General features: G+C 42.0%; 3 protein-coding genes across 3 annotated transcripts; 2 read left to right on the top strand and 1 right to left on the bottom strand.

Moving 5' to 3' along the window:
- Window positions 1-509: 509 nt before the first annotated feature.
- LOC133028104 (interferon a3-like) lies at window positions 510-1,999 on the bottom strand. The gene is made up of 5 exons (XM_061095301.1): window positions 1,874-1,999; window positions 1,707-1,787; window positions 1,413-1,562; window positions 1,177-1,260; window positions 510-608 (listed from the first exon to the last, which is right to left on the bottom strand). The coding sequence occupies exons 1-5, from the start codon at window positions 1,997-1,999 to the stop codon at window positions 510-512; spliced, it is 540 nt and encodes a 179-aa protein (XP_060951284.1).
- A 1,738-nt stretch (window positions 2,000-3,737) lies between these two features.
- Window positions 3,738-4,840, top strand: LOC133028100 (interferon a3-like). Its single transcript, XM_061095298.1, has 5 exons — window positions 3,738-3,863; window positions 3,956-4,036; window positions 4,181-4,330; window positions 4,484-4,567; window positions 4,742-4,840. The coding sequence occupies exons 1-5, from the start codon at window positions 3,738-3,740 to the stop codon at window positions 4,838-4,840; spliced, it is 540 nt and encodes a 179-aa protein (XP_060951281.1).
- A 1,215-nt stretch (window positions 4,841-6,055) lies between these two features.
- Window positions 6,056-21,937, top strand: plekhm1 (pleckstrin homology domain containing, family M (with RUN domain) member 1). The gene is made up of 12 exons (XM_061095293.1): window positions 6,056-6,240; window positions 9,095-9,185; window positions 11,615-11,856; window positions 12,615-13,283; window positions 14,041-14,515; window positions 15,606-15,753; window positions 17,325-18,311; window positions 18,432-18,577; window positions 18,778-18,971; window positions 19,137-19,200; window positions 19,833-19,990; window positions 20,149-21,937. The coding sequence occupies exons 2-12, from the start codon at window positions 9,132-9,134 to the stop codon at window positions 20,255-20,257; spliced, it is 3,246 nt and encodes a 1,081-aa protein (XP_060951276.1). The 5' UTR covers window positions 6,056-6,240; window positions 9,095-9,131; the 3' UTR covers window positions 20,258-21,937.
- Window positions 21,938-22,508: the final 571 nt, after the last annotated feature.

Here is a 22,508-nt window from a genome sequence, read left to right as displayed (position 1 = left end):
TTATTGCTCCCCTTTGATTGGAGGTCAGATCTCAGGACTTCACCCCCAACAGAAGGATGTTGATGTTGCTGACATGTGAGAACTTCATGTTCTTATGAAATGTTCCACAGACAAGTCACAGATTTAAACTGGGCCCAATATCCCCAATACATCAAACCATTAAATGATTCTTATGACTGATAATTACAAGAGTTTTATTGTTGTTTTTTATGAATTGAGAAAAGAATTGGCTGCAAAAAGATCGGAAGAAATTGGAATAAAAACAATAAACAATTATTTATGCTGGATGATTAATTATTTTTTTATTGGATATGACATGTCAGAAATATTTAATGAATAAATAAGAACATTCAAATAAAAAATAAATAAGCACATTCAACCAAGGAATTCATAAATAGTCAAACAACTTGATTAATGATTGAATAAATAAATAAATAAACAAATAAATAAATAAATAAATAAATAAATAAATAAATAGTTTAATAGATAAATAATCTGATGGACAGATTCTAGTTGCTGGCGAGTAGAGATGAAAGCAGCAGGTCGGATCTCATGAGATGAACTTTAATTTCCTTCCTGATCAGTTCCCAGGATTCAGCAGAGTAGTCCTACACACACAGGAATATTATAATAAGAAGGTAGTTAGGTAGTTAGGTGGGTAGTTAGTCGAGTAGGTAGTTAGGTAAGTACATGAGTAGGTAGGAAGGACCATAGATATATATAAAGACTAGATGTCTCGTTCGACGGAGCCGGACGTCACCACATGGCGGCCATCTTGCTAGGGGGCAGCTCGCTCACCCATAACATTGTGTTGGTAGTGGTAAATAACCACAACTTGCTCAATTTTCAACCGATTTTGAAACAGTCTGGTTTGTTATAAACGTCAGAGATGTAGATATGACACTGCACACTTATGAATAATAATGTTATTTTCTAAAAAAAAAAAAATAATTTATGCAGTGTCATAACTACATCTCTGACGTTTATAACAAACTAGACTGTTTCAAAATCGGTTGAAAATTGAGCAAGTTATGGTTATTTACCACTACCAACACAATGTTATGGGTGAGCGAGCTGCCCGATGTAAGATGGCCGCCATGTGGTGACGTCCGGCTCCGTTGGCCGGCAACGCGGCCGAGTCATCTAGTCATTATATCTATGGGTAGGAAGACTCACCAGTTGATGTAGGACATGACGTGACAGTCTCTTGAAATACATGCGCAGCTTCTTGTTCTTCCTCTTGTGGCTTTGGCTCACAATCTAAATAAATAAAAGGTTTTGAAAAATACTTTAAAATACAGCTTTGATTTAGTTTGATGTAATGACACTGTCTCCATGGAGACGCCTCAGTCAACAGCACTCAGAGCGACAGATCAGTCAGTTTTAAATGTGAGGGAAGGAGTGACACGTACACAGGAGCGAAGGCCGTCAGCCTGTCGGCTCATGACGTTGAGGAAGTCCTCCAGTCTTCTCTCGTCCCATGATGCAGCGCTGTGGTCCTCCTCAAACAGCAGCACCACCTCCTCCAGAACCTGCACCGTGAGCGCAAGTTTATCCTCAGCCTGGAAGAGGAGGAGGAAGAGGATGAAGGACGAGGAGAAATCATACAGACATACATTTGACAGCTGTTTTAAAAACTGGAGATAATAAGAACAGATATAACAAATATGATATAAAACACTTTTCAGTGTGAGTATTTTACTCACTGCTGCTTTGGACGTCTGACTGTACAGATCCTCAGGGAAGGACACTTCAACATCCTCAGTGGAGTTAGTGGAGTTATGAGCCTGCATCACACACACACGTCATGTTGTCATTTCATTCACTTCAGTTATTCCAAAGACTTTAAACCTGATGCAAACAAGTCACTCACCATCATCTCTAGTAGATCCAAAGAGCTCTCACTGAGCTGTTTGAACTTCTGATCCATCCATCTGCAGCTCAGCGCCGAGCCTGCCACGCTCAGACCGAGACAAACCATGAAGATCCTGTGGAGCATTGTTCAAAGAGCAGGTAGAGGTTGACTTAGTAAACTCAGGTGTCTCCTGGTGTTTGTGTTGGAGCTGATCTGCAGAGCCTCATTTATAGCACAACTCACCTATTTCATTTTCCTAACTCGAGGCAGTGGGAAATCCACAGTTCACATGTCAAGGTGAAGCCTCAACATTCAGGTAAAATGTCCCAAACCCAAATCTAAGACAAGGATGTTTTTTTATTTCACACGTGGTGATCAACGTTTTTTCATTATTGTGGTAATTGCATCCTTATTTCTGTTTGGACTCATTATGATCCTTTATTGATAAAACTGCAGGTGTCACAGTGTCCATGAGGCGTCATAAAGGGAACTTCCCTCAGAGACAAGAGGAAAGCGGCTGCGGGCTGAACTTTGACGCCGGTTCATGTGAACATGTCGGTGACATTTCACCTCGTTGTGACCACGGCTGCACGGACGTCACTACCAGAGGATTCTCCTGCACTTTTTAATCTGCACAACTGAACACACTTTCAACCTGATATCAATCAACCTGAAAAATGAAAAATCACAGAGTGGCATCAGAACAAACACAGACTTTTATTTTGTTGTGTTTCTTTTGTTGAGGACAGAGCAGCTGACTGATCCATACTTTATTTATCTTGACGTCTTTTTGAGAATGTAAACATACTTGAAATCTTTGCACACGTCCGCAAAATGAAAGAGTTTCTGGTTGTGGCACATGGGCGTGGCAGATTAGCTTTCTTAGTGCCCTGTTTTCACCATTAAAGCTGTGACACTGGGGGTGTGTCTGCAGTGTTTCCGCGTCACACAGGCCACAAGTTGAAAACACTTCCCCTTAACAGAAAGTGAAAGTGACTCCGGCCTGTGGCTGTCGCTCCTTCACGCAGCTCACCTCATCTTTCTGAGGAATGACCACACGTGCAGCCTGTGAATGAGCCTCTCCATATTTCATCATGTCATTCGCGTCAATCATATTATCAACCGTGATTGCATTTTCACTTTATTGTTCTGTGGTGTATAGGGATTATTATTATTATATTTTAAATCTCCAGTTACCATTTGCTATTTTTTATTTGTATTAAATGTAGCTATTACACAGAGTATTTTTTCTTTCCCCTCACAAACTGAGTGAACTCGTAGGAAATCAAACAAACTTGTTTTCCCAAAAGTGCATATGATTATTTGATATAATATTATTATTATTATTATCATCACCACCCTTTGCACACTTTAAGTTAACCCTCTCATTTTCAGGCCTCTGCTCCAAATAGACATAATTGATTTTAATAGTGTGTAACTCCAGTGTCTTTATGAATAGTCTTTGTATTTATATGAAGGTAACACTTGTTGTATAAGTATATATGTAACTAGGTCAGAGTAAAACAAGATGCAATACAAAATAGAAAATGAAAGATTTTATTTCTACCAAAACAAAATGTACAGTTTATATGAAATCGGACTCCCAAATCTCTTCTTGTCCAGAGCACAACATCTGAACATTACTATTTTATCCTAATAAAGTGAACACAGTATTTCAGATCAGGTGTGTGACATTAACCTGTGGGTTGAGGTTTCACCATGTGAACTGGTTGAAAGCCACAGTCCCTGTGCAGGTTTTCCAACAGTTAGGAAAATGAAATAGGTGAGTTGTGCTATAAATGAGGCTCTGCAGATCAGCTCCAACACAAACACCAGGAGACACCTGAGTTTACTAAGTCAACCTCTACCTGCTCTTTGAACAATGCTCCACAGGATCTTCATGGTTTGTCTCGGTCTGAGCGTGGCAGGCTCGGCGCTGAGCTGCAGATGGATGGATCAGAAGTTCAAACAGCTCAGTGAGAGCTCTTTGGATCTACTAGAGATGATGGTGAGTGACTTGTTTGCATCAGGTTTAAAGTCTTTGGAATAACTGAAGTGAATGAAATGACCACATGACGTGTGTGTGTGTGTGTGATGCAGGCTCATAACTCCACTAACTCCACTGAGGATGTTGAAGTGTCCTTCCCTGAGGATCTGTACAGTCAGACGTCCAAAGCAGCAGTGAGTAAAATACTCACACTGAAAAGTGTTTTATATCATATTTGTTATATCTGCTCTTATTATCTCCAGTTTTTAAAACAGCTGTCAAATGTATGTCTGTATGATTTCTCCTCGTCCTTCATCCTCTTCCTCCTCCTCTTCCAGGCTGAGGATAAACTTGCGCTCACGGTGCAGGTTCTGGAGGAGGTGGTGCTGCTGTTTGAGGAGGACCACAGCGCTGCATCATGGGACGAGAGAAGACTGGAGGACTTCCTCAACGTCATGAGCCGACAGGCTGACGGCCTTCGCTCCTGTGTACGTGTCACTCCTTCCCTCACATTTAAAACTGACTGATCTGTCGCTCTGAGTGCTGTTGACTGAGGCGTCTCCATGGAGACAGTGTCATTTCATCAAACTAAATCAAAGCTGTATTTTAAAGTATTTTTTCAAAACCTTTTATTTATTTAGATTGTGAGCCAAAGCCACAAGAGGAAGAACAAGAAGCTGCGCATGTATTTCAAGAGACTGTCACGTCATGTCCTACATCAACTGGTGAGTCTTCCTACCTACCTACTACCTACTCACCTTCCTACCTACTACCTACTCACCTTCCTACCTACTCGACTAACTACCCACCTAACTACCTAACTACCTTCCTACCTACTCGACTAACTACCCACCTAACTACCTAACTACCTTCTAATAATAATATTCCTGTGTGTGTAGGACTACTCTGCTGAATCCTGGGAACTGATCAGGAAGGAAATTAAAGTTCATCTCATGAGATCCGACCTGCTGCTTTCATCTCTGCTCGCCAGCAACTAGAATCTGTCCATCAGATTATTTATCTATTTAACTATTTATTTATTTATTTGTTTATTTATTTATTCAATCATTAATCAAGTTGTTTGACTATTTATGAATTCCTTGGTTGAATGTGCTTATTTATTTTTTTATTTGAATGTTCTTATTTATTCATTAAATATTTCTGACATGTCATATCCAATAAAAAAATAATTAATTATCCAGCATAAATAATTGTTTATTGTTTTTATTCCAATTTCTTCCGATCTTTTTGCAGCCAATTCTTTTCTCAATTCATAAAAAAACAACAATAAAACTCTTGTAATTATCAGTCATAAGAATCATTTAATGCTTTCCTGTATTGGGGATAATGGGCCCAGTTTAAATCTGTGACTTGTCTGTGGAACATTTCATAAGAACATGAAGTTCTCATGTGTCAGCAACATCAACATCCTTCAAACTGCTGCGTTCAGGTGAAGCTCGTAAATTACCACTGCTGTCACTGCTGCCTCTCCACGTTCAAAACTTAACAGAAATAAAATGTGCTTGATCACACACCAGCGTGATAAGAACAACCAGACAGGATGGAAACCATCTTTCAAATGCATTTAACGTGTTGTTTTACTTACTTACTCTATCCAGTGTAGTTGATTTGTAAATTAGGTAAAATGATGGAAACCATCCTGCCTGCAAAAGTAGTATTTTTATATCTCTGCTTTATATGCGATTCACAAGGTTCAGTTATGGATATTTCATTATATGATACCATATATATATGATGGCGCATAATGAAATATATCATGGTTAGCCTGTCACGATAATAACATTTTTTTGATGAAAATTATTGCGTTGAATGATATTATTGTCACCATTTTGAAACCATTTCATCCCACTGATATAATGATAATACTATGACATAATCAAGCGAGTTCACCCTTTCAAAGAGCTTAATTCTAAAGAATATTGAGTCTGACATTTGAATTCAAAATATTAAAATAAACTTCACAACAGAAAACAATAACAGTTAGGTTATATTCTAGTAACTTCGTATTGCACTGTTTCTTATATTGTGTGTAAATAAAGTTTATATGAAAGGGACGCGTGAATATTGGTCCATAAAAAACAAAAAAAAGGAGAGACGTCGCTTTTTACTGATATTTCCGATGGACCGTGAAGGCGTCGCCGGTGTAATCACGCTCCCATGATGCATTCGGGTTCAGTCGCACGGCACGCAGCGACTCACGTCAAAACAAATCGCTGCTAACGCAGGTTTTCCGGTGTTTTTCGGGATTTTTTGACGCAAACGATGGAAAGCGACTGTTCGGACCGACCCGGCTGCTGAGGTCACGTCCGGTCCCGGGAGCTCCTGGGCGGCGTGAGGACGTAAAGCTCGCTCCTGAGCTCAGCTAGCCTGGTTCTCGGTGAGTAAGCTAGCTAATGTGGCTAATGCCCTGTGCTAACTCGGATAGCTTGACACTTTAATAACATGTAGTGAAGCATCACGTGTTTGTCACGTTAACCCGGGTTCAGGGGTCAATGTTTAACCTTAACAGTCTGTTGAATTAACCCGGTTTATGCTGTTAGCTCAAAGGAGCTAACAGCACCAGGGTTTCTGTGTGTGCAAAGTTTAAACATCATTTAATCTGCTGTTAACTTTCCTCCTGTTAAATGTAATTTCAGCCGAATTCACCCCGAAGCAGTTTGGGAACAACCAGGGTTATTGTTGTGTATTGTAAGACAACGTTTGAATACTTAAATATGTTTTTATCATCATCTTTTATCATTGTTATCATTAAATCACGACTTGAGTGAGAAACTTCCGGGTCGTGAATTCGGCTTCTTTTAAAAAACTCAAGATACTTTGGATCCTGTGTTCTCCAACTTCCTGTCACTCATGTTAAACCTACAGGAAGCTAATTTTAGATTAGATTAAATTCAACTTTATTGTCATTAGCACAGTACAAGTACATATGCAACGAAATGCAGTTTAGCGTCTAACCAGAAGTGCATAAAAAGGCAGTAAAAGTGCAGAGTATCGTGCATATTAAAGTGAAAAATGTAATAAATAAGATCTGTACAGTAGAAATATATATGGAATAATACAGTATTAACAGGAATTGTAAGATATACGGACGATGAATACACTATGAGCAGGATAAAAATAAATATATATAAATATGAATACACTATAGGCGGGATAATACAGTAATACAAAACAAAGTAACAGTCAGTGCAATGTACGAATGTTCAAATGTTCAGTGGTTGGGGGAGGGAGTGTGACAGTCCAAGAGGAGGTTCCCACCGAGCTGGTCTCAGTTGTGTTGTTTAGTTGTGTTACAAGTGGAAGAGACAAACACACAAAGACAGACATGTCAATTAAAAGGACCTGACTGAGTGTGGATGAGGAACTGGAGTTAATGGGATTCATTAGACTCGACCACAGAGAGGAAGAGAAGCTGCAGAACGATCCTGTCACTTCCATCTTCTCTCTGTTCTCGTTCACTCTGAAGTTGTGTTTATTACATTTCTCACTCGACAGCATCAGAATCAGAATCAGAAGTATTTTATTGCCAAGTACGTTCACACATACAAGGAATTTGCTCTGGTTAATGGTGCAAACAATGAACATAGAAACATAAAAACGCAATAAATACAACATACATAGGAGAGCAATAAAAAATAGGAAACCAGTATATATTTACTCACTGTTTACTTCTTATTTACTCACTTTTTACCAATATTTATACAAAGTAACATTTATTTTGACATAAACATTTCTGAATAAAAATATATAAAAGATAAAAGATGTAAAAAGTGAAGTAAAAAGTGTAATGCTAAATGCAAAACAGTGAACAGTGTCATATTGCAATATGCAATGTAATGCAGTATAATATAATATGATATAATGTGTCTGTGGTGATCGACCTGTGATTGAATCAGTTCACGTCCAGACCAGGAAACAATGAGGTTTGGGATCAGAACAGTTGATTATCATGCAGACGAGTTGCTTCACTCAAGACGATGGATTTCTCTGTTTTCATGTCGCCCAGTTGTTTCTCTCTGGACAGTAGGGCTGGGAATTGGCAAAAATGTGACATTTCAATAGTATTGCGATATTTGGGCCACGATTCAATAGTATTGCGATTCTGCGATATATTGCGATTCGATTCTGCGATATGTCGCGATTCATGTCCCCCATATTATTCAAAGGCATTACAAAAAAAGAGGAAAATAAGACTGCTCACCTCACTTCAAATGTCACATTTAATTCTGTGAACAACATTGTCTTCTACACATTAACTGAAGTGCAAAAACTTTGTCCTTGAACATTCAGGACACAGGACCTTTGTAATTATTTTCTGAATAGGCGACCTCTCACATGAACACTGAGCTCCCAGCACATAACTTACAATTATTTAAATATAATACAGTAACATCAAGCAGACATAATAGAGTAACATAAACCTGAGAATAATCATATAAACAAGAGTAACTTAGAGCTTCAATCAAATTGAGAAAAATAAACAAATGTGTACTACTAGAGTCCAGTCCAGTTGGATGAATGTTGAATTCATTTGGGAATATTGGCATTTTTGTTCAGAAAAAGGAGTTGGTCAACATGCTCAGATGAAAAAAAAAAAAAAAATTGCAATACTTTGTGCTACAGTATCGATAGTATCGCGGGCGCAAAATATCGCGATACTGAACAGAATCGTTTTTTCCCCCACCACTAATTATCATACAGACGAGTTGCTTCACTCAATGGATTTCTCTGTTTCCTTGTGGCCCAGTTGTTTCTCTCTGGACAGGGATCTGAACCCTCAATCTTATCTGGATCTGATTGTATCAGTGGAGGCCGCTGCTCTAGAGCAACTCTTTCAGGATCTTGAATTGCCTTATCTGGGATTTTTCTATTGTGAAATTGGGGAAGTTATTTCTGAAGCGTTTGCAGCCACTTCCCGGCTGACACCCTCTTTATAACCCGCGCCTCACATGACTCTCTCTCTCTCACATACTGAAACCGTGAAATCGCAGATATGTCACACAGCATAAAGTCTGATGATGGAGCGTGCAACCATCTGCACGGCTGCCCTGAAGTGAGGAAGAGGGCAAACCTCCTCATCATCACGCGCCGCACAAGCTCGCGTTACTTGTTTATCCTTTCTTAAATGACAGATGTGATACTAGCAGAGATATGTGTGAGATATGTGTGAGTGCGTCCGGTGTGGTGATCCTGTTGCACGGGTGTAACGCATCTTTGTTTCTGTGTTTCAGTCGTGCCATGTGGGAGTAGCCCCCCCCTGGAGGTGCCATGCTCGCCACACAGATGCCAGACACGCCACCGGAGGCTCATGATGTCAAACAGGTAAAACAAGAATCTGTTTCTCCTCCGAGCAAAGATCCTGTTTCCTGTTTATCTGCGTTTTTTCTAACTTTGATTTTGAATGGGGTTTTGCTTTAGCAAGTTGATTACTGACTTTATTTACAGTCACAATTAAACGGTTATAGTCACAAGGGGCATGTGCAAGAGCTTTATCTTCTGCTTTATATATCAATGCCTCAATGTGCATTTTTTTTTACATAATCTATTTATGCAAATAATGTGTAAAAGCTATTTTCTTTCAGTCTAAAGCTGCGGTTGTGCTTCAGGCGTTGGTCAGTGCGAGTGTGACCTCGACACACAACTTTTTCCTTTCATACTCGCACTTTAGGGGCGATTACTCTTGTACAAGTTTCTTGTTTCCTGGTTTCCGCTGTAACTCTGGTGTGAGGGTCAGAAGTTGACTTTATTGTCTCTGTGGAGGGATTTTTGGCCGAACATTGTCAGTCCGGGACAATAAAGTCGTATTTAATGACACTGGTGTAACTGCACTCGGCAGCGTTCAGCTTTACATCCGTGTCAGAACTGAACTCGGGTCACTGGCTCATTAGTGTTTTGAGAACAGGCTAAAGTTAACAGATAATCTAATGCTGGTAAAGAGATGAGACGTTAAACAGCAGCATTTCATCTCAAAGGTGAGAAAAGAGAACAGAGTGTGAACTTCTGTTGTTCAGTAGTTATCAAACTTTACTGCATGTACGACCAGGACAATGTTCTGCTGAAAGAATGTATGTGTAAGAGCCATTATGTAGTGTGTGTGTGTGTGTAGTTAAATAATCATGTTGGTTTTATATTTCTTATATTATCCAGGTTTGTAGTTTAATTTTTGTACAGTTAAAATTAGGGCTGGGCAAGTTAACTCGTTTTAATCGAGTTAACTCAAGTGATGAGTTAACTCGATTGTTTATCCGCCAATTATTTTATTTTTTCCTGTTCTGCAGCAGTCAGCAACAGACTTTCACAAAATAAAAGCCTGACTTTCACAATAAAACAATAAATAATCAAACCTGAGTTAATGCGAGATAAAATAATGAATCGAGTTAACTCATCACTTGAGTTAACTCGATTGAAACAAGTTAACTTGCCCAGCCCTAGTTAAATTATATTTTTGTATATTGTGGGTTCTATATTTCAAGTATATTTTGTTTTGGGCACTGTTGATGAAGCCGTATGGCGGTTCTTCATATCAGGTGCGTGGTGAGCCAGCGTGGGTGGTTAGTGACAAGAAGAGTGGTGAGTGGAGGAGTCTGAAGGAGTCGACTCAAACAAGTTTTGACCGTGACATTTATGTGAAATGTGCGTGAAATGTGAGTGACATTAACGTGAAGATGACGGGAATATGGATGGTTGATATCAGTGACGGGAGAAAAAAGTGACGTTGTGACCAGGCTGGAGTTAAGGCGTGCCAATATTCGATGATGGATTGTTTAAACGGTGTGTCTGATCTGTGCTGGAAAGGAAAATAAAATACCTCACTACAAGCATAACCTGCCTCCTGGGTTCGTGTAACAGTGGGTTATCACTACGGGACGGGTTCTGCTGTAAGGAAATACTCCTCAGACAGAATCAAGACATATTTATTGGTTTATACCGGGGGGGATATATGGGGGGGGCAACATCACCCCAGAGCATGTTGACCAGCTCTTGTTTTTGCACAAGAATCTAAACATACCCAAGCACTAGCTTTGCATCGCCTACATGCAAACAACAATAGCCTACTTTTTGTTTATTTCAAAGTTTATATTTTAAGTAAACTTTTATTCATTCTATTTAATTTACCTTTTATTTATTGTTTAAAAGAAGCCTAGGTGGAATACATTTCTTAATCTGTCAATTTGTGTGCAGTTGACAGGGGCTTTACAATAATAGGGCACATTTGTATTTATTTTCTCTATTGGCTGCCCGGCAGTCATTAAGTTAATGTTAATATTTGAAATAAAACTTGTAAAGCTCTAAGTGAATTTGACTGTGTTGTATTTGAAGGTATGATTCAACATTTTGCCATGGTCCAGTATTTAAAAAAAAAAAATAACCAAAAGAAATCCCAGGAAATCGTAATATCGAATCGCAATACTTACAGAATCGCAAAACATATCGTATCGCCACCTAAGTATCGTGATAGTATCGTATCGGGAGGTCCCTGCTGATTCCCGTCCCTAGAAATTCCCGTCCTCTGCGAGTCTCAGGTTCTTCTCTAGTGAAGCGCAGTAACAGACGAGTGCTTCAGTGTGGAGAACACACAGATCCTGGTCTCAGTGCTGTGTGCAGGTGGGTCAATTACAGACCTCCATGAACACTGAAGTTCACTTCACTTTCCCAACGTGCTGCTCATCACAACCACAACTTCATTGACTTCTCGCCAGAAAACAGAGCGATGATGTTGACACTTCCTGCTCCCTTGGGTTGTCACGCAGATCAAAGAGAAGCTGGCCCAGGCGCTCAAGGCGCTGCAGAAGCGCTTCGTGGCGTCGGACGCGGTCGTGACCAGTGAGGACGCCGACGCTAACCTGCTCTGCTGCGCCCTGGAGGCCATCTTCATCCACGGTATCAAGAGCAAGTTCATCCGCTCCGACACCGGGGGGCGAACCAGGAAGGGCGGCCGGGCCCCCCTCCCTCAGCCCTTCTTCTGGAGCCTCCTCAAGACCGTCACCCACCGGTAAGAGGAGACCGTGGCCCACGCTGTCAGATCTCTGATATGATGAACACAGGGTTATAGTCCAGGCAAAGTAGCCCATTTTGGAGCCAAAAATAGAAGTAATTGTAAAAGAATTTTTTTCAGCATAGATTATTTCTATGAGGTGTCCAGAACAACATACTAAAAGTCCTAAGAAATCGTAGTTGAGGAAATATGTTTAATTCTCATCAATGTGTCAATAAGGCAACAATACACCCCAAAAAGAACTATTTTTTTCCTTTAATCCAATCAAAATGAAACTTTACACAATGAAAGTAGCCATGAAACGTTACATTTTTTGTATTACAAGTTTCTTTGAAAATGAATTTATGTATGTATTTGTAATACATATGAATGGTGTTTGCCTATGCAAATTAGGACATATTCAATAAGTGTGGAGCCCATGTGCTTGTCAAATTCATTTCAAAAGAAACTTGTAATACAAAAAATGTTACGTTTCATGGTTACTTTCATTGTGTAAAGTTTTATTTTGATTGGAGTAAAGGAAAAAAATAGTCTTTTTGGGGTGTATTGTTGCCTTATTGGCACATTGATGAGAATTAAACATATTTCCTCAACTAGGATTTCTTAGGACTTTTAGTATGTTGTTCTGGACACCTCATAGAAATGATCTATGCTGAAAAAAATTCTTTTACAATTAGTCGGTCGTAAAACGCTACTTTGCCTGGACTATTACGTATCTTGACCATTTCTCCACACTCTCTCTGTTAAATCCCCAGTGATGTCATCACCGAGCTGGAGAAGATCAGCTTCGTGGGCACGGAGGTGGGTCGCTGCCGGGCGTGGCTGCGGCTGGCGCTGAACCACGGCCTGCTGGAGTGCTACCTGGCGTCCCTGTTCCGGGAGGACTCCACGCTGCGGGCGCACTACCAGCCCCGCGCCTTGCTCCTGAACCCGGAGGAGCGGGACGTCCTGCTCAGCTACCTCCAGGGTCTGGCCTCACTCACCTTCAGCCTGTCCTACAAGTCCGCCGTCCTCAACGAGTGGACCACCACGCCTCTGGTTCTCGCTGGACTCTGCCCCTCCTCCCAGGCGGACACGCCCGACCTGGCCCTTAACGGCGGGGACCACCCCCGCTCCGGGTCCCTGTGTAAGGAGTCGTGGGACACGGTGTCTCAGTCCTCCAGCTCATCGGACGCTCAGGACACGCAGAGAGGGGGTCCGGTGTCGTTTGTGGGGAGGGGGTCCAGTGCTCTACAGGGGGAGAGGACTGCACTCAGCTCTTCTAATCTCAGTCTGGACACCACAGGCTCCTCCCAGCTCTCCTCCAGCCTGAGCTCCGACAGCCTCCTGCAGGGCCAGGACCCCCGCAGCCCGGCCGGAGAGCAGTGGTCCTCATGTGACCTGGACGTATCCAACCACATCAGCACCAAGAGACCACAGAAAGAGTAAGTGTTCCTGCCTGCTTTTGTTTTTCTATCGATTGATCCACTTATTGAGTTTTGTATGTGGATGCAAATCCTATTATTACTTATTTCCCCCGTGCTGAAGACGACTCTTCTCCAAAAACCACTGCGAACATCCACGAGACACTTCAGTGCACTGGATGACATCTTCTTTCCTTAACACACACACACACACACTAGTTTATTTTAAGTTAAGCCTAATGCGACATCCTGTTGCTGTAAATACTCACTAACGCATCAACTGTGATTTAATCTGCGGCTGAAAATAGTCCAAACAAACAACAAACTACAAACTACAAACAACAAACACGGAAAAACTGTTTCAGGAAATGCCCGAGCCCTTTTTTAAGATATTAAACAAGTAGAGGGAAATAAAAAAATGTTGTTGACCCTGCAAGAAATCTTCTTGTGTGTTGACTCTGCACCTTTCTGATTTTGGAAATCATCGGCCAATAAGTCACAGTTTTACGTCCTCATCTTGGATTTTTATGGAGTTTTGAAAAAAATAAGGATAAAAGAATAATAGTAGAAGAAGAACAGGGAAGTTAAAAATTATTGAAAGACCATTATAGTCGGTTTTGCTCTTTTCATCAGATTTTTGACGATCAGAGAAATCTATAATGGTCATTTTGCATCTCGTAGACATATTTCAGTCGAATTCATATTTAAAATGGACATTTATATATAAAAATAATGTGTTTTTCTATTATAAACTCAGTTAAATGTCATGTCTCTGCAGTTTGGTGACTGAGTTCCGGGAGAGCGGACAGGGCAGCCAGGACTCCATGCGTGAAGACACGTCCTTCGTCTCCAGCACGGGTCCGGATCAGTTTTCGGAGACGGCTGTTTTCAGCGGCTCTGACAGTGAGACTCAGGGTCCTGGGACGCCATCACAGGACCTGAAGGACCAGCCCCCCCACTCCGTTCTCTCCCATTCAGAGCCGCCACCAACTTCCCCTGATCTGCCGTCATCCGATGAAAAGCGTGTTTACCAAACGGCCTCCGACGCGTGTGAGGATTCCTCCGACGAGCTTCACCTGGACACCGACACAGAGGAGGTGAATCCAGCGGAGGTGAAGAAGAACAGTGCGTCTGATCAGAAGGAGAAAGAGGTAGAGAGCTCAGTGAAGAGCAGCTCGGAGCCGTCACTGCATCCGGGGCCGCGGCGCTCGGCCAGCATCCTGAGCAGGAGGCCGTCCACAGATTCTCTCTCAGTAAGTAGGAAATGATGAGTTAGATGTGGAACTTCAAACGGGCCTTTTAATGACTTTGAGCCACTTTTTGTCTCGAGAGTAAATATTTATATATCTATATTGAGTTGACTCGAGTATACCAGGGAAAAGTCAAAGGTCACAGCCGGCTTTGAGATGACAACTCGAGGAAGGACCATTGATCCCAGTTTGCTTGAACTTATTTACAGAGGAGAACATTGTTCACAGTGGAGAATCTGCTGTCACTCCTGTTGCTATTCGGGATTTCCCAGTGAGGAACTGGGGGATAGAATGTCTGACTCCTCCCAGTGGAACCGAGTGGAAAATCAGCACAAGCTCTTCATGTAGCTGTTGTCTTTTTTTTTAAAGCTGCTCAATGAGCTGATGATGAGAAGTCACGACAGTGTTTTTTGGGAACTGTAAATCAGGAGGTTGTGGTCATAAGGAATCACAGAGTTCACCGGGCAAATACATTTCCAACAGCTCCAGGATATGTCACAACATTTCACAACATGCTGTTCTTACTGTAGTTACCACATGATGCCCGTCCACTGCAAGTGAGTCACAAGGAGGAAATGTGGGCTCAAGTTTACACTATGAAAAAATTAGGGCTGGGCAAGTTAACTCGTTTTAATCGAGTTAACTCAAGTGATGAGTTAACTCGATTAATTATTTTATCTCGCATTAACTCAGGTTTGATTATTTATTGTTTTATTGTGAAAGTCAGGCTTTTATTTTGTGAAAGTCTGTTGCTGACTGCTGCAGAACAGGAAAAAAGAAAATAATTGGCGGATAAACAATCGAGTTAACTCATGACTTGAGTTAACTCGATTAAAACGAGTTAACTTGCCCAGCCCTAGAAAAAATGCATTGATCCACGTTCAATCCTTTTATTAATTATAGTTTGTATTATTGTAGTTTTACATCAAAATCTGTCTTTAACTTGAACAGAGGGAAAGACTCTCGTCCTCCCTCGACTCCGCCCACAAGTCACATGATAACAGGAACTGAATAGCTCAGATCTTTGTAGCGTCAGGACAACTGACTCTGTTACTCGTGCATAAGATTCAAACGTTTGTCTTTCCCGTCGCAGCATTCCCGTTCCTGGATCTCCGAGGACGACATCTACAAGCCGCAGCTGGAGGAGGTGTCTGATCAGGATGAGGCGCCCCCCCCCGCTCTGACACCCGAGCCCAAGGTCTCCCAGTCCCCCCCCAGTGTCGTCCACCGCAGACAGATAGGTACTCGACAGCACCTCCTGGAGGATTTGTTGTTATGTATCATCATCAGATTGAAGAATTGACAGAAATCTGCGCCGACTTGATGATGAATCGATCTGTAGACGTCTTTTATATTGATTATCATGTTTGTATTTATTGTTAAACACACTTGTAAAAGCAGCTTTGACAGAATTAAATGTGTTAGTCCTGACACCGGCCTCCTTGGATTGATGCTGGAGCAGAGATCATGTGTAATAGCTGCAGCTGTCTAGGGGGGGGAATTTGCAAAAATGTGACGATTCAATAGTATTGCGATTCTGCGATATATTGCGATACTGCAAGTATTGCGATTCGATTCTGCGATATATTGCGATTCATGTCCCCCATATTATTCAAAGGCATTACAAAAATGAGGAGAATAAGACTGCTCACCTCACTTCAAATGTCACATTTAATTCTGTGAACAACATTGTCTTCTACACATTAACTGAAGTGCAAAAACTTTGTCCTTGAACATTCAGGACACAGGACCTTTGTAATTATTTTCTGAATAGGAGACCTCTCACATGAACACTGAGCTCCCAGCACATAACTTACAATTATTTAAATACAATACAGTAACATCAAGCAGACATAATAGAGTAACATAAACCTGAGAATAATCATATAAATAAGAGTAACCTAGAGCTTCAATCAAATTGAGAAAAATAAACAAATGTGTCCTACTAGAGTCCAGTCCAGTTGGATGAAGGTTAAATTCATTTGGAAATATTGGCATTTTTGTTCAGAAAAAGGAGTTGGTCAACATGCTCAGATGTTAAAGTTCTCCTCTGGGCTGTTACATATATAATTGTAAATGAAGTATTAAAGGGACTCTTACCTTTGTTGCATTTGAGAATTACAGCACATTCAAATCATCCCGCCTTCCTCCAATGCCCCACCCCCTCGTTCCCATCTGCGGTGTTTTTTTGAAGAAACTTTATTTACAAGCAGACTTAACCTACTGCCTCCGCGCACGCACGTGAGTTTTTGTTTACCAAAGCAATGGATTCGGTAAGTTATATACATTTACATTCACATATGATGACGCGGGCCCGAATGCGCCACAAGAAGCAGACGGAAAACCTGCATGTCCATGCAGCAAACAGACAGGTCTGTCGGCCAATAAGGTCCTTCGGTCCGAAGAATTTTATTGGTTGAAGTTTTCACTAAATATTATGAGAGTGAAATAATTGTTTGTTTTTACTCCTGGTGGGTCTGTCTTGCATTTTAGAGTGTCATTACCTTATTAATACCAATTTAACCTTATCCAAAAAAAGTGTAAAAATGCAACAAAGGTAAGAGTCCCTTTTAAGTATTTTTTTTTTTTTTTTTTTTTTTAAATATTGCAATACTTTATGCTACAGTATCGATATAATCGCGGGCGCAAAATATCACGATACTGAACAGAATCGATTTTTTCCCCCACCACTGCTGCTGTCTGTCCTCACACTGTCTGTCCGTCTGTGTGTGTCTGTCTGTGTGTGTCTGTCTGTGTGTGTCTGTCTGTGTGTGTCTGTCTGTCTGTGTGTCTGTCTGTGTGTGTCTCTCAGGACTGTCCAACCCGTTCCGTGGCTTGCTGAAGCTCGGCCACCTGGACAGACGCAGTGCGATGGGGCTGTGGCGAGACCATTACTGCGAGCTGTCCCCCTTCGAGTTCCGCCTGTACTTCAACGCCGAGGAGCGGACCTGCACCGACAACTGCTCCCTGGTCCGGTGTGAGGACGCCCGCGTCACCTTGCCCGAGGGACGCTTCGAGCTCGCCTTTCCCGGGAAGCGACTGTACCTCCGAGCGGCCAATCAGGACGAAGCTGAGGACTGGGTGGACCGGATCGCGGAGGCCGTCAACAAATGCCGGCCGGCGCCTTGTGTCAATGAGCAGTGGGAGGTGCTACAACCGTTCAGTGAGAACGGTGTAGACGAACGCACGCTTTCCTCCACGTCCTCCACGCCCTCCAGCCCCGAGAGAGGGATAGTACACCCGGACACGAGGACCTGCGGCGGCCCGGAGGCTCCTCCTCCTCTACAGGAGTTCGACTGGACTCGGACGGCTGATTTAGAAACGGACGCCATGAAAGAAGCCGTTTTGTACTTCTCCACCGATGCTGAAGCCCGGACGTGGGCCCCTCTGATCTTCTCCCTCTCCTTAGAGACGCTGAAAGGTTTCCGGATGCAGGACGGGAGGAAGCTCCTGACGCTGAGCCACTCCATCCAGGAGATCCGGGATGTGGTGCCCGACGTCTCCCTGGGGGGTCCGGCCTTTTTCAAACTCTTGACCGTGAGGTGTGCGCTGCGACTCCGGGCGGAGAGCGCGGAGGAGGCTCGCTCCTGGAGGGTTCTGATCCGTGGAGCTCTGGACTCGTACCTGGAGAGCGGCGAGGACGACGGCTGCGTGCAGCCCGGTGCAGCGGGGTCGGGGGGGACGGGGAACCTCCACAGGCTGGTGCAGCACAGGCTGAAGGAAGATGGAGCCCTTCTGGTTCATCTCTGCACCGTGCCCTCGGAGAAAGGTCTGGACTCTCAGAGCTTCAAATGTGCAGGTAATATTTAGTCGTGTTAACCTGTTTATTATTTATCCAGCGTCGTGTTCATCAGTGAAACTCGTTGTAATCTGTCATCTCTGGAATCAGAGGCTGAGATCTGATGTTTGTCTCACACAGGATGTCCTCAGAAGATTGGTCCGTCCCAGTGCAGAGCCAGGTTGTGTGAGTTCTCAGGCCAGTACTACTGTGACTCCTGTCACCATGGCGACACCACCATCATCCCCTCACGCATGGTGCACAACTGGGACCTCACACAGAGAGAGGTGGGTGGGGTTGATCTGACTGTGTTGTAAGAGTTGAATCATAGAAGGAAACAGTTCTCTTTTAAAACAACCACTGCATCAGTTTAAAGAATGTTTCCATAACTGAGACGAGTTCTTCTGCGTATATTCCTGTGGTAATCACACAAAACATGAATCTACATGTTCTGACGTATGTGCTGAATGTGTGCGTCTCTCTCCAGGTGTGTAAGAAGGCCCTGCGGCTGCTGTCTCAGGTGGAACACGAGCCTCTGCTCAACCTGGAGCAGCTCAACCCTGAGTTAGTGAAGCACTCCGGCTCCATGGCTCAGGCCCACAACCTGCGGCAGCGGCTGCGTCTCCTCGGCGACTACCTGCTCACCTGCCGCAGCGGAGCCTACAAGAAGCTGCAGGCCAGGTGTGTGTTCTCCACAGGGAATCTGCTGCCTTACAAAGTCTAATGAAGCTTTGAATTCAGTTTCAACATAACGTGTACAGAAGTCTTATTTTGTTGGAACCCTTTTGTATATGACACTATTTTATTATGACATTATGTGATTCGTTCTTTCCCTGTTCTCTCCAGATTGGGTCAGCGAACGTACTTGCTGGAGTCGAGTCATCTGTACAGTGTGGTCGACCTGCAGCAGGTAACGCTGACTCATGGTTCCTTCTCTGGATAGATAGCTAGAGATATAGAGAGTACTTTATTCATCCCCAAAGGGAAATTAAGTTGTCATAGTAGCCGGTATATTTGAATACAATAAAATACAATACAATAGAATAGAATAAAATTAAAAATATTGAGGTAGAAAGAATAAAAAAACAGAAGCACAAGATAAAATACAATAAAATAGGTAGATAAGGTGCAGTGGCAAGATGATGGTAATAGTACTGATGATATGATGGTAATGGTATTGTTAGACAGTATATAAGAATAGTACAGTATATATAGTATATAATATAACATTATATATATTTATATATGATATTAATTATACCAATATAAAAGCAGTATATGGTAATGGCAGCAACAGTGTATATATAATAATAATGGTGATATAATAATAGTAATTATAACATGTACACATGTATAAATATGTGTATATAGACTTATGTAAACAAGAATATACAGAGAGTATGATATGATATATAGTAGAGGTATGAATATGAATATAAGTATTTGACTATACAATAGGTAATATAATATACTAAGAGTCTAAGAATCTGTCCCTTTTCAAACGTCTCTTTACTCACGGGTCTGCTCCGTCTCTTTTTCCAGATCGCAGAGGACCAATACGCAGTCTACCTGATGACTCTGCTGCAGTTTGCCTCCAGCCACGTGTTCCAGTGCGACCTGTGCACGCAGCGCGGCTTCATTTGCCAGATCTGCCACGCACACGACACCATCTTCCCCTTCCAGTTTGACAGCACCACCAGGTAGTTTCCACACCTTGTTGCTCATACTCCTACGTGTTGTATTCGTTTCAAGTCAAGAGCCTGAATATATATTAGAATGAAAATGATTGGTTCTTGTTTCACCTTCAGTTTAACATTTCTTTCTCTTGCTTTCTCTCTCTCCCCCCCCCCCGACCCAGGTGTACAGATTGTAAAGCTGTGTTCCACCTGGCTTGTAAAGCTCCGGGGCGCTCGTGTCCTCGCTGTCAGCGAATGAAGAAATACCGGGAGAGGGATCTCCAGGACTGAGACGACTCCTTCAGGAAGCCAGACGGCCGCTTGTGGGGAGAAAAACTAAAAAATCTAGCTTTTACATGAAGTAACCTCAAGTGCAATTATGAGTGCGATGAACCTGCCCGAACTGACATTAAAACCAAGGGTGGTGTAAGAGCCTCGGTGCCACAGTATCCAGAGTGTTGTTCTGATTGACGGGGGGGGGGCACTGACCCGTCCTGAGAGATCCGATCACAAGTGGTGTGGGATGCATGAGCTCACACTCTGTTAGCTGTGTGAACGAGAAAGTGTTTGAAGCCACATATGAAGCATCGTCCACTAAACTGACTGTCCTGCATCGGAGATACCTCTGATACGTTCGGGTCGGGCATCAGCGAGAACAAGAATCTATGTAAGAATCTGATACCATATCTTTTAAGTATATTAAGCAGCTTTTCCATTGGTCAAAAAACCACCAACACCTGCTAACATCTGGCTGTTGTCTGTAATGAGAATTGATTCGAGGGAAACGGCAAAGTGTACATTGAAGAACCACTTTCATACAGGGTTGGTGGCCTACAGCTTTTAAAATATGCAATAAGAGTTATTTATTAAATGCTCTGGTATCTGATAGGTACCTGTGAAGGGGAAACTCAAATCCGAACATCTCCCTTCAACTTGCTTGAGAGAAAACAGCATCATCTGGTCTCAACTAACAGACATAACATATCAGATTGGAGCTGACCCCTTGTGATCGGATCTCTCAGGATGGACGTGTGGCTCCGGAGCCTCATGACGCTGCCTCAGCCAAATGTTACTGACTTCAATACCTCTCTGAACTCTGATTCAGCCACGGCATCAAATCCAGAACCGGACGGACGACGCTGCCAAGAATCGTTTCCTTTGTCTTATTGTGTTGAAACAAACATTGTTATCACCATCGTGTTTATCACAAATTCTCTGAGAGACACATTCCTCAGCACATCAGCGAGGTCGGGTTCCTCACATGCACAATAGCGTAAACAGCACATGACCCGTTTGAATGAACACATCTCGATCGTGCCTTATTTTGAATTCAAGCTATACACTACTTTTAGGGCCAAAAAGAATCACGTAGGCTTTATTATTTTTCTGAATCGCCATAAGATGAAATTACACTGCTGCATTACACATCTGTCGCCAGGAAGATTTGGTCTTAATATATTGGTTAGAGACGTTTAGAGGGGAGATTTAAAAATAGATTTATTATGCTACTTGCTGACTTAAATTAATTATTAACAAATTGGCATAAAAACCATTTGTTGGTGCAAATTCCGATTTCTTTTGAGATGCCAATCACTTGATCTCAAAAGTCAAAACACATTTTGCATATTTGCACTTAAGCGCTGACTGTTAAACGGATATTTCGACCACAGTTGAGTCGTAATATCCTGAAGTACATGAAGTGACACCATGGAATTGTCTTTTGATATTTCCCCGTGCTGCTCAGTTTAATTTTGGACTCTTGAGTGTTGGACTCTGATGTAGAGAGGAAGTCGCAGAATCATCTAATAATGACTCACTGAAGGTTTTTCTCATCGGATTCATTTTGATATTTGCAGGAGACAGAATTCTGCGACACTGTTTTTCCTTGTTTGTATTTTTTTATTTTCATCTCATCACCAGTATGTGCTGTATAAAGGATATCATGGAATAAATGTCAGTGTGTCCCTTTCACTTTTGTGTTTCATGATTGTGAAGTTTTTCTCAGTTTGTTGCATCGATGCTGCTTGGTCCACAGTAGCCTGTTAGCATGCTGCTGTGCTAAGTGTGCTACATCATAGACTGTAAATACAGAAACGATGCTAAAATATCCAGGATTCAAACTAACGACCTCATCCGGCACCGGCTCAGTCGCTCAACTTTACAAATGTTTTCTCGAAATGCAAAAGAGATCCAATCATCAGATTTATTTCAACTTTACTCTCAACATTTTTGACTTATCTCTTTGCATTTTGACTTTATTCACAAAACACATAACAAATCATATTTCTTACATTTATCTCAACATCCTTTTCTCAACATTTATTTGTTCAATTTTTTCGAGACCTTTCCACCTTATTCTAATCGAATTTCTCACACTGATAAATTTTGTCTATATTTTCTATATTTTGTTTATATATTATTTGACCCCCCCCCCCCCCCATACCAACATTTCAACTTGACTTTTGATATGCAAAAAAATTACTTTATATTCACAACATGCATATTCTCAGTTCTTCTTACAGCTGATAAGAAACCCTCCGTT

This window comes from Limanda limanda, chromosome 21, assembly GCF_963576545.1.
Source record: "Limanda limanda chromosome 21, fLimLim1.1, whole genome shotgun sequence".
Classification (NCBI taxonomy): Eukaryota; Metazoa; Chordata; class Actinopteri; order Pleuronectiformes; family Pleuronectidae; genus Limanda; species Limanda limanda.
Note: the sequence above shows the minus strand (reverse complement) of the source record. Positions and strands in the feature narration are given on the sequence as shown.

Coding starts and splice junctions, on each gene's coding strand:
- LOC133028104 (XM_061095301.1), bottom strand. CDS start 1,999: ATGCTCCACAGGATCTTCATGGTTTGTCTCGGTCTGAGCGTGGCAGGC. Junction 1,563..1,706: donor GTCAGACGTCCAAAGCAGCA/GTGAGTAAAATA, acceptor CTCCTCTTCCAG/GCTGAGGATAAACTTGCGCT. Junction 1,261..1,412: donor CTGACGGCCTTCGCTCCTGT/GTACGTGTCACT, acceptor TTATTTATTTAG/ATTGTGAGCCAAAGCCACAA.
- LOC133028100 (XM_061095298.1), top strand. CDS start 3,738: ATGCTCCACAGGATCTTCATGGTTTGTCTCGGTCTGAGCGTGGCAGGC. Junction 3,864..3,955: donor TGGATCTACTAGAGATGATG/GTGAGTGACTTG, acceptor TGTGTGATGCAG/GCTCATAACTCCACTAACTC. Junction 4,331..4,483: donor CTGACGGCCTTCGCTCCTGT/GTACGTGTCACT, acceptor TTATTTATTTAG/ATTGTGAGCCAAAGCCACAA.
- plekhm1 (XM_061095293.1), top strand. CDS start 9,132: ATGCTCGCCACACAGATGCCAGACACGCCACCGGAGGCTCATGATGTC. Junction 9,186..11,614: donor AGGCTCATGATGTCAAACAG/GTAAAACAAGAA, acceptor GTTGTCACGCAG/ATCAAAGAGAAGCTGGCCCA. Junction 15,754..17,324: donor CGTCCACCGCAGACAGATAG/GTACTCGACAGC, acceptor TGTGTCTCTCAG/GACTGTCCAACCCGTTCCGT.